The following is a 16,265-nucleotide window of genomic DNA, read 5'->3' as shown; positions in this document are numbered from 1 at the left end:
TCCTATTTATGTCCTGCTGCAACTTTTGACATCCTTCCAGACCATCCACAACACCACTGACCTTTGTGTCATCAGCGAACTTACTTACCCATCCCTCCACTTCCTCATCCAGGTCATTTATGAAAATGACAAACAGCAAGGGTCCTAGAACAGATCCCTGGGGCACTCCACTGGTGACTGACCTCCATTCAGAAAAAGACCCATCCACAACCACTCTCTGCCTTCTGCAGGCAAGCCAGTTCTGGATCCACAAGGCCAAAGGCCCTTGGATCCCATGCCCTCTCACCTTCTCAAGAAGTCTTGCATGGGGGACCTTATCAAATGCCTTGCTGAAGTCCATGTACACCACGTCCACGGCACTTCCTTCGTCAATGTGTTCAGTCACATTATCGAAGAACTCAACTAGGCTCATAAGGCACGACCTGCCCTTGACAAATCCATGCTGACTATTCCTGATCATGTCAAACCTCTCCAAATGCTCGTAAATCTTGTCCCTCAGAAGCCTCTCCATCAGCTTACCAACCACTGAGGTCAGACTCACCGGTCGGTAATTTCCCGGGCTATCTCTGTTCCCTTTCTTGAAAATAGGAACCACATCCGCAATCCTCCAATCTTCCGGAACCTCTCCCGTCTCCACTGACGACGCAAAGATCATCGCCAGGGGCTCTGCAATCACTTCCCTCGCCTCCCACAGTATCCTGGGGTACATCCCATCTGGTCCCGGCAACTTATCTATCTTGATAGAATTCAAAAGTTCTAACACATCCTCCACCTTAATATCCACAAACTCAATCTTTTCCATCTGCTGCAAATCCGTAGCAAAATCTCCCAGATCAGCTTCCACTGTGAATACTGAGGCAAAGTACTCATTAAGCACCTCAGCCATTTCTTCTGGTTCCACACAGACCTTTCCCCCTTCACCTTTTACAGGTCCTATCCCTTCTCTTCTCATCCTTTTACCTTTCACATATTTATAGAAGGCCTTGGGATTCTCCTTAATCTTACCCGCCAAGGTCTTCTCATGACCCCTTCTGGCTCTCCTAACTTCCCTTTTAAGCACCTTTCTACAGTCCTTATACTCCTCAAGATCCTTAACCTCTCCTAGTTCCCTGAACCTTTTGTACACCTTCCCTTTCCTCCTGACTAGGTTCAACACAGCCTTCGTGCACCACGGTTCCCGTGACCTACCAAAACCCCCTTGTCTCATCGGAACGTTGTCATGCAGAGCTCCAGACAAACATTCCTTGAATATCCGCCACCTTCCTTCGGTACTTTTCCCTAAGAACGCCTCCTTCCAGTTTATTTGTCCAAGTAACTTCCTGACTTCTTCGTATCTCCCCTTACTCCAGACAAACACCTTCCTAGCCTGCCTGATCCTATCTCGTTCCAATGCAATTGTGAAGGAGATAGAATTATGATCACCATTCCCAAGATGCTCTCCTACCGAGAGATCCATCACCTGCCCTGGTTCATTCGCCAGTACCAGGTCAAGTACAGCCTCTCCCCTCGTAGGCTTATCCACGTACTGTGTCAGGAAACCTTCCTGAACACACCTAACAAACTCCTCCCCATCCAAACCCCTTACCCTAGGGATATTCCAGTCGATGTTTGGGAAATTGAAGTCTCCCATCACGACAACTCTGTTATTAATACATCTCTCCAGAATCTGTTTCCCTATCTGCACTTCAACTTCCCTGTCACTATTGGACGGCCTATAGAATACACCCAGCAAAGTTTTCGACCCTTTGCTGTTCGTAACTTCCACCCACAGAGACTCTGTAGATAGTCCCTCCGCGGCATCCTCTTTCTCTGCAGCCATGACACTGTCCCTGATCAACTGTGCCACTCCACCACCTCTTCTGCCACCCTCCCTGTCCTTCCTGAAGCATCTGAAACCTGGCACCTGAAGTACCCAGTCCTGTCCCTGAGACATCCAAGTCTCCGTAATGGCCACCATATCACATTCCCAAGCAGCGATCCACGCCCTAAGCTCATCTACCTTATTCACTACACTCCTTGCATTAAAATATATACACTTCAGCCCCTCAGTCTGGGCATTTCCCTTCTCCACCCCCTGTCTAACCTCCCTCTCATACTGCCTGCGGTCCTCCCCTACCTGGGAGCTAACCTCCTCTGTCCCAGTCTCCCCATCACAATTCCCTCCCCCCATCCTTTCTGGTTTAAAGTCCTCCCGGTAGCCTTAGCCAGTCTTCCCGCCAAGATATTAGTCCCCCTGGGATTTAAGTGCCACCTGTCCTTACTGTACAGGTCCCACCTACCCCTAAAGAGGTCCCAGTGATCTAGGAACCAAAATCCCTGCCCTCTACACCAGTCCCTCAGCCACGCTTTCAGCCTCCACCTCATTCCATTCCTGCCCTCATTCTCCTGTGGCACAGGCAGCAATCCTGAGATTACTACCTTCGCTTTTCTCTTCCTCAGCTGCCTACCCAGTTCCCTATAGTCCCTTTTCACGAGTGCCTCCCTCTTCTTGCCTACGTCAGTAGTACCTATATGCACTACAACCTCTGGTTCCTCACCCTCCCCTTTCAGGATGTCTGGGACACGCCCAGAGACATCCCGAATCCCAGCTCCAGGGAGACAAACCACCATCCGCGACTCCCGTCTACGTCCACAAAAACGCCTGTCCGCCCCCCTCACTGTGGAGTCCCCTATTAGCACTACCTTTCTGCTCTCTTTTTTGATTTTTTGACTTACTGGCTCAGCTCCAGAGACCTGGCCACCGCTTCCTCCCTCAGATGAGCTGTCCCCCCAAGTAGTACTCAGCCGGAGTACTTATTTTGAAGGGGGACATCCACCGGTGTGCTCTCCATCACCCGAGGTTTCCCCTTCCTAATAGTTACCCAAGTGCCCTCTTCCCGTTGCCCTGGTGTGACTACTTGCTGATAGCTCCTATCTATAACCTCCTCACTCTCCCGAATGAGCCGAAGGTCCTCGAGCTGCATTTGCAGCTCCTTAACCTGGTTCCGTAGGGTCTGCAGCTCCACACACCGAGCACAGATGTGGATGTCTGGTAGACCAGGAGCTTCCAAGACCTCCCACATGTTGCATTGGCAACAACATACAGGTCTCACACCCATACTTGCCCCTTTTAGCAACCCAGAGGAAAAAGTGAAAAAAAACTTATAAAAACTTATTAAAAAAAACTTCTTGAAACACTGCAGTCCCGGAGGTGTAGATATGCTCACAGTGCTGTTGGGGAGGGAACTCCAGGGTTTTGACCCAGCAACCACATTTTAGGAGCATTCTGCACATCCAATTGGGTGGATATTTTAGGCTAGGATATAGCAATTTTATTCTCTCATACAGCATCTGTGTGCTAACTGCAGAAGGTGGCATTTTGAGGCTTTTAATCTCCTTTCTCTAGTCCAGCTGAATATTTGCTAATAAGCAACATGCAACAGGTAACATGTACTGTTAAAGTAAATGACCCTAATCTTCAACAATAAAAGAGGGAAAAAGAGAAAAAACTAGCAAGAAATATAAAAACAAGCAGTAAAACTTTTACAAGTTATAGAAAAGAAAAAAAGAGTGGCCAAAAAAAGGGCCAATTCCTTAGAGTGAGACTGGGAAGTATTAGAGGGAAAAGGGAGAATGGCAGATACTTTGGAGAAAGTATTTTGTATCCGTCTTCACAGTAGAAGACAAGAAGCATTCCAAGCATAGTGAAAAAAAGCAACTTAAAAAACTATTAGAGAATAAAGTATTAGGAAAACTAATGGGATTAAAGTCAATAAGTACCCTGGAACTAATGATCCACATCCTTGATAAAAGAATGAGGCTGCAGAGATTGCTGATACATTGGTTGTAATCTACCAAAATTCTTTTGATTTTGAAAAGGTCTCAGGAGAAGGGAATGCTTCAAATATCATACCACTATTCAAGAAAGGAGGGCAACAAAAAGCAGGGGATTATAAAGTCATACAGTCAGAAGTGGGAATGATTGCCGATGATTGTACAACATTCAGCACAATTTGTCACTCCTCAGATACTGAAGCAGTTCATGTTCAAACGCAACAAGATCTGCACAATATCCAGGCTTGGGCTGACAAGTGGCAATTAACACCTGTGCCACACAATTGCCAGGAAATGACCATCACCGATAAGAGACACTCTATCCACTGCCCCTTGATATTCAATAGTGTTACCATAACTGAATCCCCCACTGTCAACATCCTTGAGGTTACCATTGATCAGAATCTCAACTGAACTATAAATGCAGTGGCTACAAGAGCAGGCCAGAGGCTAGGAATTCTGCAGCAAGTAACTCACCTCCTGACTCCCCAAAGCCAACCTACCCTCTACAAGGCACAAATCAGGAGTGTGATGGAATACTCCCCACTTGCCTGGATGGGTGCAGCTCCAACACTCAAGAAGCTTGACACCATCCAGGACAAAGCAGTCCACTTGATTGACATCACATCTACAAACACCCTCTCCTTCTACCACTGACGCTCAGTAGCAGCAGTGTGTGCTATCTACAAGATGCACTGCAGCAATTCACCAAAGATCCTTAGACAGCACCTTCCAAACCCATGACCACTTCCATCTGAAGGACAAAGGCAGCAGATACATGGAAACATCACCACTTGCAAGTTGCCCTACAAGCCACCCACCAACCTGACTTGGAAATATATTGCCATTCCTTCACAGTTGCTGGGTCAAAATCCTGGAATTCCCTCCCTCATGGCATTGTGGACTGCAGCGTTTCAAGAACACAGCTCACCACCACGTTCTCAAGAGCAACTAGGAATGGGCAATAAATGCTGGCCAGCCAGCGACACAGTAAGAAGTCTCACAACACCAGGTTAAAGTCCAACAGGTTTATTTGATAGTAATCCCACAAGCTTTCGGAACGCTGTTCCTTCATCAGGTGTGTGTCCGAAAGCTTGTGGGATTACTATCAAATAAACCTATTGGACTTTAACCTGGTGTTGTGAGACTTCTTACTGTGTTTACCCCAGTCCAACATCAACATCTCTACATCATGACAGCCAGCGACGCCTATGTCCCACGAATAAATAAAAAACAATGATAGCCCAATTAGTCCATCATTGGGAAAACGCGAGAGTACATCAATAAGGAGGTAGCAGCATGACATTTAGAAAATTGTAATGGCAATCAAGCAAAATCAACATGGTTTGATGAAATGGAAATTGTGTTTGACAAATTTATTGGAGTGCCTTACAATGGATAAAGAGGAACCAGCAATTGGTTTTTCAAAGGGCATTTGATGAGTCAAGAGTTCATGGCATTGGGATGACATATTAGCATCTTGCAAGGATGTCGAGGGTTTAAGGGACAGGCAGGAAAGTGGAGTTCAGGCAGCAGTTGCACCTGAAAAGTGCAGCACATTATTCTGGGTTTCATCCCTCAAATCAACAGCACATAGCCGTTTGTGGTGGCTTCCTGTGCCAAAATTGGCTCCGTGAGTGGTGTGTGACATATAAAGTTCTATACTCACTTGGAAAAGTTTTGTGATGCATTCAAATCTGAAGAAAAGTTTGTTTATGAAATCTATTGTCATGATGTGAAGTGACTTAAATGTTCAGCGTGCTTTCAAATTAGATTTTAAAAGTCTGCAGCTCTTAGAGAAAAAAAAAGGCACCTTTCCTGACTACTTTGATTGAAAGGCCAAAGAGAAAGCCTAGCCTGGCATTTCCAGTTCCTATGGGCTCCCAGGCTTGCAGTTGCAAAGTTTTGTGTTGACAGTTGAGCCCTTTATTGATTTGATTTATTATTGTCACGTGTATTAATATACAGTGACAAGTATTGATTCTTGCATGTTATACAAAGCATACTGTACATAGAGACAGAAAGGAGGCAGTGCAGAATGTAGTGTTACAGTCATAGCTAGGGTGTAGAGAAAGATTACGTAAATGCAAGGTACATCCATTCATAAGTCTGACAGCAGCAGAACAGAAGCTGTTCGAGTTGGTTGGTACGTGTCCTCAGACTTTTGTACTTTTTTTCCCAACGGAAGGTGGAAGAGAGAATGTCCAGGGTGCATGGGGTCCCTAATTATGGCTGGCTGCTTTCCTGAGGCAGCAGGAAGTGTAGACAGTATCAATGGATGGGAGGCTGGTTTGAATGATGGGCTGGGCCTTGTTCACGGCCCTTTGTAGTTTCTTGTAGTCTTGGACAAAGCAGGAACCATACCAAGCTGTGATACATCCAGAAAGAACACGTATTGTCAGCTTGGATCTTGTTTGTCACTCTCGTGAAGACCACGAATTGGATTCAATTTGAATTTGGTTTTTTGGATGGAATTAAAAATGTTTAAATAGTTCACCTAGGACAAGGCTTACCCAATGCATTTCGGGCATTGCTCATGCCTGCAATGTCGCCAAGTGTGGAATACTCGATTGCAAAATGTGTGGTAGTTGGGGGTTGCGTTTGTGCTCTCCCTGATAAAAAAAATTTAATCAGCACATTTGCTAATGATTTAGCTGATAGAATGGGAAGCCATCTTTCTCAGTTTGCTGATGACCCAAAGATAGAGCATAAGAACATAAGAAATAGGAGCAGGAGTAGGCCATCTAGCCCTTGGAGCCTGCCCTGCCATTCACGAAGATCATGGCTGACCTGAAGTGGATCAGATCCACTTTCCCGCTCTCTCCCCATAACCCTTAATTCCCTTGTCTGTCAAAAACCTACCTACCCGTGACTTAAACATATTTAGCGAGGTAGCCTCCACCACTTCAACGGACAGAGAATTCCAGAGATTCACCAGCCTTTGAGTGAAGAAGTTCCTCCTCAACTCCGTTCTAAACCGCCCCCCCCGCTTATCTTGAGGCTGTGCCTTCTAGTCCTGTTGTCCTTTCTGAGCGGGAAGAATCTCTCTACCTCTACCCTATCCATCCCTTTCATTATCTTATAGGTCTCTACAAGATCCTCCCTCATCCTTCTAAACTCCAACGAGTACAGACCCAGTCTATTCAGTCTCTCTTCATAGTCTAACCCCCTCATCTCCGGTATCAGCCTAGTGAACCTCCTCTGCACTCCCTCGAAGGCCAAAATATCCTTGCATAAGTGCGGCGACCAAAACTGCACACAGAACTCCAGCTGTGGCCTCACCAGTACCCTGTATAGTTGCAGCAAGACCTCCCTGCTTTTATATTCTATCCCCCTCACTATAAAGGCCAGCATCCCATTCGCCTTCTTGATCACCTGCTGCACCTGCAGACTGGGTTTTTGCGACTCATGCACAAGGACCCCCAGGTCCCTCTGCACCGTAGCATGCTGCAGCTTTTCGCCCTTTAAATAGTAATCCCTCCGACTATTATTTCTGCCACAGTGGATAACCTCACACTTGCTAACGTTGTACTCCATTTGCCAGGTCCTCGCCCACTCGCTCAGCCTATCCAGATTCCTCTGCAGTCTTTCCACACCCTCCACACAACTTGCTTTTCCACTCATCTTCGTGTCATCAGCAAATTTCGTCACCCTACACTCAGCCCCCTCCTCCAGATCATCTACGTAAATGGTAAATAGCTGAGGCCCCAGCACTGATCCCTGCGGCACTCCACTAGTCACCAACCGCCAATCAGAATAGCACCCATTGATACCAACTCTCTGCCTCCTATTAGACAACCAATCCTCTATCCACGCTAACACCTTATCCCCAACTCCATGCCCCCTAACCTTCTGAAGCAACCTTTTGTGCGGCACCTTATCAAACGCCTTTTGAAAAATCAAGAAACACCACATCCACCGGTTCCCCTCTGTCTACCACACTAGTCACATCCTCATAGAATTCCAATAAATTCGTCAAACACAACTTCCCCTTAACGAATCTGTGCTGCGTCTGCTCTATCAAACCATTCTTTTCTAGGTGCCTTGCTATTTCTTCTTTGATGATGTATTCAAGCATTTTTCCAACTACAGACGTTAAACTAACCGGCCTATAATTCCCTGCCTTTTGCCTGCTACCTTTTTTAAACTGCGGAGTAACATTAGCCATTTTCCAATCTTCCAGCACTTCCCTGGAATCCAGCGAAGTTTGGTGAATAATCGCTATGGCATCCACTATCACCTCTGCCATTTCCTTCAGAACCCTGGGATGCATTCCATCCGGTCCTGGGGACTTGTCCACCATCAGTCCCGTTAGTCTATCAAGCACTACCTCTCTAGTGACAGTAATCTCATTCAGGCCTTCAACTCCTACCATCCTTCTATCTTTAATATCTGGCAAACTGTGCACGTCCTCCTCCATGAAGACTGAGGCAAAAAACTTATTTCAGGCCTCCGCCATTTCCTCATCTCCCACCACTAAATCTCCCCTCTCATCCTCTAAGGGTCCAACATTCACTCTAGCCAGCCTCCTCCTCTTTATATATCTGTAAAAACTCTTACTGTCTTTTTTTTTATATTTAGTGTTAGTTTAGCTTCATAGTCTATCTTTCCTTTCTTTATCAACTTCTTAGTCATTCTTTGTTGATTTTTAAACCTCTCCCAATCTTCTAATCGCCCACTACTTTTAGCCACTCTGAACGCATCAGCTTTTAATTTAATACTCTCCTTTATTTCCTTCGATAACCACGGCTGGTTATCCCTTCTCCACCACTGGAATATATTTCTTCTGAGCACCGAAAAAGATCTCCTTAAAGATCCTCCACTGTTCCTCAGCAGTCCTACCAACTAATCTGTGCCCCCAATCTACATTTGCCAATTCCTCTCTCATCCTATGGTACTCCCCTCTGCTCAAACAGAGGACACAGGTTCGGGATCCTACTTTCTCATCCTCCATCTGCATCAAAAACTCAACCATACAACGATCGCTCGTCCCAAGAGGATCCCTCACAACAAGATCCCTAATTCTACCTGCCTCGTTAAACAAGATCAGATCTAAGATAGCTCGCTCCCTCCCTCGTTGGTTCCATCACACACTGTTCAAGGAAAGTATCCCTACAGCATTCCAAGAACTCTTCCTCAAGCCCACTGCCTCCGACTTGGGTCAACCAATGAAAATGCAGATTAAAATCCCCCAGAATTATCGCCGCTCCATTTCTGCACTCATCATTTATTTGCTTGTTCACAGCCTGCCCCATCTCCAAGTTATTATTTGGGGGCCTATAGGCCACACCCACCAGCATCTTCCTCCCCTTACTGTTCCTTATCTCCACCCACGATTCCATGTTTTGCTCTTTGGAGCCTATATCTTCCCTTACTACCGCCCTGATGCTATCCTTAATCAGCAGAGCTACCCCTCCCCCTTTTACCTCCCGTCTATCCTTCCTGAACACTTGATACCCCTGGACATTCAGCTCCCAGTCGCTGTCACCCTGCAACCACATTTCTGTAATGGCCACCAGATCACATCCATTTGTGCTGATCTGCACCACCAGCTCATTCACTTTGTTCCGAATGCTACGTGCATTCAGGTAAAGTGTCTTTATCTCAGCCTTTATCTGTACCCTATTTGAAGGAACGCTACCCACCTTTCTCATGCCCCCTACTCCCTTTATTATTGGGACATCCTCAACATTTTCCTGTGCCCGTAGCCTCTCTTTTACTTTAGATATTGTAATTTCTCCCACCCCTGCACCCTCCTCCCCCCAATTAGTTTAAAGCCCCATCTACAGTCCTAGTTATACGATTCGCCAGGACACTGGTGCCAGCACGGTTTAGACGAAGACCATCCCATCTGAACAAGTCCCACCTGCCCCAATACCCCATAAATTCAAACCCATTCCTCCCACACCAATCCCTGAGCAACCCATTCATCTCTTAATCCTATTTACCCTACGCCCATCTGCATGCGGTTCAGGTAGTAATCCAGAGATAACCACCTTGTCTGTTCTGCTTTTTAATTTGATTCCCAGATAGATGACACTTTAAGCTGTGTAGATAGAAGCAAAAGTTGCAAAAAAAAAGCCAAACTGTGACAAATGAATGGGCAAATGTGAGATTAATCACTTTGGACCAAAAAAGGCTAAAACAATATACTAAATGTTGAAAAGTTATAAACAGTGGAGGCACAAGTACACAGATCACTAAAATGTCATGAAAAGATTCAGAAAAGAATCAAAAAGGCTAAAAGAATTCTGGTCTTTATACCTAGAGACTAGAATACAAGGGAGTAGATCTTATGCTTCAACTAGAATTGTGGAACTGTTTTCCACAAATAACAATTTATGCTAAATCAGTAGTAAGTTTTTAAATTGAGATTGATCGATTTTTGTTAACCGAAGATAATAAAGGAACTGAGGTAAAAATGGGCAAATGGAATTATGTTGTAGATCAGCCATGATCTCAATGAATTGAGGAATAGCCTCACAGGTCTAAATGGCCTGCTCCTGTGTTCCCTTGGCTTTTATTTCTTTGATTTGATTTATTATTGCAACATGTATTAACATACAGTGAAAAGTATTGTTTATGTGCTGTACATTTACTGTATCTGCTATGACCTTAAAGAATTCACCAAGATTGGTCAAATAAGCCTTTACAATTTTTCATGTTGCCTACTTAGTTTTGTTTTTGACTTTTGGCTTTTAAACCTTTTTCTATTTTTTTTTCAGTGGGGACATTGATACTTTCCCTACAACTGAAGTTGAGCTGAGAGGTCTGTAACTCCCTGGGTGTGTGTATCTTTTTTTAAGGAGATAGGTATCAGCTATCCAGCAGTTCTCTGTCATTACTGACACCCAAACTCTTGTGATGTTATCTCAGGAGTTGGGAAACCAAGACACTGCTTGACTAAATATCCCGCAGTCAAAAGTATGTATGTAATGCGTGGCTAAATTTGGAGAAAATGACCCAACTCTCATTTGCCAAGCCCAACATGCAGTCAAGTATTTCAGATTTGTGACCTTTCATTAAAGCTAAGATGGTAGGAGGAAGAACTAGAAAAAAATATTTGGATCCTATGAAAGAAATCAGGTTAGCAGAATGGGGAAATAATAGATATGTGAAAGTACGAGAATAAACCTGGCAAACGTATTTCTCATTCCTTTGAGGAGACAGCATCTTACTGGTACTCCACATTATTGTATAACATAAGTGTCAGTTGTACTGCTGATGAAGCCTCTTTAGAGATTTTGATGTTGCATAATTTAATTATTCACTTTGGAGTAAGATTCTATCACAATGCCTAGCTCAGTAAAATATGTCTTACAAAATAAACAATTGAAACAATTAACATTTCAGCTTGAGTCAAAGGCATAAAAATTAATGCTGCACAGTGGTTAGCACTGCTGTCTCACAGCACCAGGATTAGCCATGGTAACTACACAGGGTTACACGGATAGGGGCAGGGGAGGGATACTCTGTCAATGCAGACTCAATGGGCTGAATGGCCTTCTTCTGCACTGAAGCAATTCTATGATTATAGAATAAACCTTTCACAACACAGGAGGAGGACATTGTTTTCTTTAATTTCATCCTTCATGGAGTGTGGGTATCGCTGACAATGCCAGCATTTGTTGCCCATCCCTATTTAACCTAGCGTGTCTGAACTGGCTCTTCTCTGCAGGAGCCACTCCCCATCCTTTCCCAGTTGCATGATACATTTTTCCTTTCGCAACAATGATCCCTCGAGTGAACCTACTTCCATCTTACTATCAGGCAGTGCATTCCACATCGTAATTACTTGTTGAAGATTTTCGTAGTATTGCCATTTTACCAACGACCTTAAGTCTGTGCTCTCTGGTTCTTGATCCTTCCACCAATGGGAACAGTTTCACCTTCTCAACTACACCTTTGTTGCAATCTCTCCTAGCTGCCACAAATCAATTCCAGCCTCCCGGACTGCCTGGATCCACTACAGTTTGCTTACTGCCGCAGCAGGTCCATAGCAGACACCATCTCCCTGGCCCTGCACTCTACCCTAGAACACCAAGATAACAAAAGGCACCTATCCCAGACTCGTATTCACTGTCTACAGCTCAGCCTTCAACAACATTATCCTTGGCTCCCCCCACTGCGCCTGGATCCTGAACTTCCCAACCCACAGACCACAATTAGTAAGGATAGACAACAACACCTCTGTGTTGCTTGTGTAAATGCATCTTTAATAGGGTCATGGATATATCTATTTAATTAGTTGTCAAGATATGACAAAAGGAGGGAATGTGAAATTGTACGAATGAAGTAATGGCATGATGGGAAAATTGGTCAACTATTTGGTACAAAATAAGGAAAACTGACTCTGCGTAACCTAAGACATGAATAAGATCAGAGAAGGTCAAGACTGATAAGGCTGACTCCGCATAACCTAGGGCTATGTGAGTACGACAAGATAAAGTCAGGGATGGAAGAGTCACCGACCTTCTTCTGTTCTATCAATGGACAAGATAAAGGTATGACTGATGAGACAAAGAGTTCTAGGAGGTCAGCAGGTTGTACCATGATTTATGATATTGCTTATGACACTACTATTGATCGAATTTCTGAATAAGCTCTGGTCACGCAAACCGATAATGATTATGTACAAATACTGAACTATTCTTTATGTAAGCATGGACTTGAGAAGGAATTAGCAAGTCATAACGACTGCCCTCCAAACTCAAGTTTTTGCCAATACTGCATACAGTCTTTCGTAAATAAAGACTAGTTATTTTGTCAGAAGTAGTTTTGTTGAGTCTAACACAGTCAAGAAGCAAGAAAATTTCCACTTCAGCACTCTGGCACCCCACTGGTGTCTTCCACCATGAAGACTGATGCAAAGTAACTATTCAGTTCCTCTGCCATTTCTGTTTCCTATAATTACTTCTCCAGCCTCATTTTCCAGTGGCCCAATGGCTATTTTTGTCTCTCTTACCTTTACATATTAAAAAAAATCTATTTTCTTTTATATTGCCAGCTAGCTTACACTCATATTTCATCTTCTCCTTCTTTATTGCTTTTTTAGTTATCCCTGCTTTTAAAGGTTTCCCAATCCTCTGGCTTCCGACTAATCTTTGCCACTTTGCATGCTTTTACGCTGTCCTTGACTTCCCTTGTCAGCCATGCATGCCTTGTCCTCCCCTTAGCATGTTTCCTCCTCCTTGGGATGAATTTCTGTTGTGCCTCTTGAATAACTCTCGAAAAACCCTGCCATGATGTTCCACAGTCTTCCCTGCTAGGCTCCCTTTCCAATCAACTCTGGCCAACTCCTCCCTCATTTCTTTGTAGTTACTTTTATTTAATTGTAATACCATTACATCTGATTCCAGCTTCTCCCTCTCAAACTGCAGGGTAAATTCTATCATATTGTGGTCACTGCTCCCTAGGGTTCCTTCACCTTAAGTTCCCTAATCAAGTCTGCCTCATCATACATCAACAAATCCAGAATTGCCTGTTCCCTAGTAGGGTCTGTCACAAGCTGCTCAAAAAAAAACATCTCTTACACAGTCCACGAATTCCTTTCCTTGGGATCCACTACCTACCTGATTTCCCCAGTCCACCTGCATATTGAAGTCCCTCATGATTACTGTAATATTGCTTTTTTTAAATATGTCTTTTCTATCTCCCGATTTATTTTCTGCCCCACATCCTGACTGCTGCTAGAGGGGGCTGTACATAACTCTCATCAGGGTCTTTTTATGTTTGCTTTTCCTCAACTCTATCCACCAAGATTCAATACCTTCTGATCCTGTATCACTCCTTGTTATTGATTTAACTTCATTCCTTATCAACCCCATCCTCTTTGCCCATCTGCCTGTCCTTCTGATAGGACACATATCCTTGGATGTTTAGATCCCAGCCCTGATCCCCTTGGCAGCCATGTCTCTGTGATGCCCGCAACATTGTTCATTTACCTTGTTCCTTACACTGCGCGCATTTAGGTACAACACCCTCTATCCTGCATTGACCACCTCCCTTCTCACACTTGTCACCTTTTTTGCTCTGCTTGAGGTTAGATTCCTGCCACCTTCCATACTCTGTTCTATTACACGGTCTGGAAACTTTACTGAGGGTCCCGAGAAATGGAAATCAGCCCACTGTTTCCAACTTCCGCAGTGCTGACTACTTTGCACGTACACACTTCCCATCTCCAATGATCCAGGCCAGGAGATTTGGGCCTATATCTTTGTCTTTCCAAAGAGCAGGGCGGGGTCTGTAAACTGCAGCTCAGGACTTGCATGCCATTATCGACTGGTGCAGCTTCTGACTTTGACTGATCAAAGACATCTTGATAGTAATTAGATGGCTTGCTAAATGCTTTGATTAACATTATACTTGTGAGAAACTAGCGCTCGATTATCCACGATTTTTTACTAAAACAATACCTTTTTAAAACGTAGTTGTAATATTCCTCCGTCTTGTTTTTTATTATTGCTGTCATTTGGGCAACAGCATTGCTGTTTTAAAATATTTTGTTTGTGACTACAATTTTCTGAAATTGTTGCTAAGATTGCTGAGGTTATGCTGCGAGAAACGATATTACATTTTTTTTAATTGAAAAGCTGTAACTCTTAAATAAAAGGGAAGACGCAGCCCTAAAATAAAATGCAAAAAAAAGACTGAAATCCTCCAGCATTTGGGGAGAAGATTTGGAAATGATTAGTGCAGTCAGACAAAAGAAAAATGCACCGACTAACCAGAACAAGGAAACGCTGGTAAATAGCCGAAGCGGGGGGGATGTGGAGGCTGGGCAGGTTACTGTACATGACGTGATGTGAATAAGTAGCTCCCTGAACAAAGACAGTGACCAGGGCCAACATGGGCTTGGCAGGCAAGGGACAAACAGCATAGCCTGACTTCCAATATGAAAAGCAACTGGAGTCCCCCAGAAAATCTCCCCCTGTGGAGGTGAACTGGTCATTTTGACAATATGGATTTTAACCCTTAACCCTGAGATCCAATCCGCCCTCTCCCCCACCCCACAGCAAGAAAGGCACACACTGTAAATAGGAATTGGAAATCCCCAACTCGCACCAGGGACTTTTTTTTCCTCCAGTTCTATTCGTCTACCTTTGTTTTTGTTTCTCTGCTGAGAGATCAGTGTTAGTTTTTGTATACAGCGACCCCCGTCCAGCCTGTCGCTATGTTTGGAAACACTTACCCAGTGCAGGGAGCGGGCTTCTGTCGCAGCAATAGAGAAGAAAAGCGCAGAATAAGGGCAGGCTCGATACTGGAGTTCTGCTCCGCCACATTGTAACCAACGGGCTCCTTCAGTCTCTCCGCCGCTTCATGGGTCACACAGCTCCTTAACTCGAATCAGCCTCAGCCACCGCCCCGAAGCTGCAGCGGCAGCATGTCCTGTCCAGACCCGCTCTCCCTGGCAGCAGCAACCCCCTAGACGCAGCCCTCTGCCCAGCGCCGCCCCTGAATATGATTCCGCAAGCCAACAGTCCCTCTCACAACACGAAACCAACCGCGGCTCGGGAGCAATTCAGAGCACTGGATCTAGTGGGTGGACTTTCCACAGCACGTCATGACTATTTGCATAGTAAAAGCAAAATACTACCAATGCTGGAAACCTGAAATAAAAATTACAAGTGCTGGAAGTTCTCAGCAGGTTTGTGGAGAGAGAGATAGAGAAACAGGAGTTAATATTTGGGATCAAATTTAAATTTTTTTTATTGTCACAAGAAGGCTTACGTTAACACCACAATGATTTTACTGTGAAAATCCCCTAGTCCACGCCCTCCGGCATCTTTTGGGATAAACAGAGGGAGAATTTAGCATGTCCAATGCACTTAATCAGCACGTCTTTCAGACTGTGGGAGGAAACCGGAGCACCCGGAGAACATGCAGGCTCCGCACCAACAATGGCTCAAGCCAGGAATCAAACCCAGGTCCCTGGTGCTGTGAGGTAGCAGTGGCTAACCATTCTGCCATCGTTCCACCCGTTACACTCTTCAGAACCTTCTTTGCCACCTTGCCTAACCAGCAGTTTAGACACTCTCTAGATTTGAGATTAAAATTTTAATAGTTTTACGAAATAGCCAATACAACAACAGTTTGTCTTTAGATAGCCCATTTAATGTGTAATCCAACGTCCCAAGACATTTCACAGCAGCTTATGAAGTAAGATCGAACACAATGCACATAAAGTGCTATTTAGGGCAGGCGGCCAAACATTTGGTTTAAGATATGTAGCAAACGTGAGGTCACTTTGCACCTGTGAAGGGAAAAATTGATTTTCAATTTGGCCACAATCCTTGGTGGCAACCCTATTTTTTACAGATTCTAAATCCAGACACCCAGGGTCCTGTTTTCCCTCGGTTGGGAATGAGGTGGGGTTGAATCTTGGCTGCCATGGCTTTGACACCACCCCAAGCTCTGGGGTTGTGAGGGAACCACCATTTCAGATGGTCTTG

The 16,265-nt window shown here is 44.6% G+C and overlaps 1 protein-coding gene across 2 annotated transcripts in view; it reads right to left on the bottom strand.

The window, feature by feature from the left end:
- The window catches only part of LOC145345096 (interferon gamma receptor 1-like), a 51,608-nt gene extending 36,289 nt beyond the window's left edge, over positions 1-15,319 (bottom strand). The window contains exon 1 of one of the 2 annotated variants that reach the window (XM_080192697.1): positions 15,005-15,319. In XM_080192697.1, coding sequence (XP_080048823.1) covers positions 15,005-15,095 — 91 coding nt within the window. In that variant the 5' untranslated portion in view covers positions 15,096-15,319. The remainder of the gene's footprint in view (positions 1-15,004) is intronic. The other variant, XM_080192698.1, reaches the window with a different exon arrangement.
- Between the last annotated feature and the right edge of the window lie 946 nt (positions 15,320-16,265).

Source organism: Carcharhinus amblyrhynchos, chromosome 7 (assembly GCF_965287045.1).
Source record: "Carcharhinus amblyrhynchos chromosome 7, sCarAmb.v2.hapA, whole genome shotgun sequence".
Lineage (NCBI taxonomy): Eukaryota > Metazoa > Chordata > Chondrichthyes > Carcharhiniformes > Carcharhinidae > Carcharhinus > Carcharhinus amblyrhynchos.
This window is presented reverse-complemented; position numbering and strand designations above follow the sequence as displayed.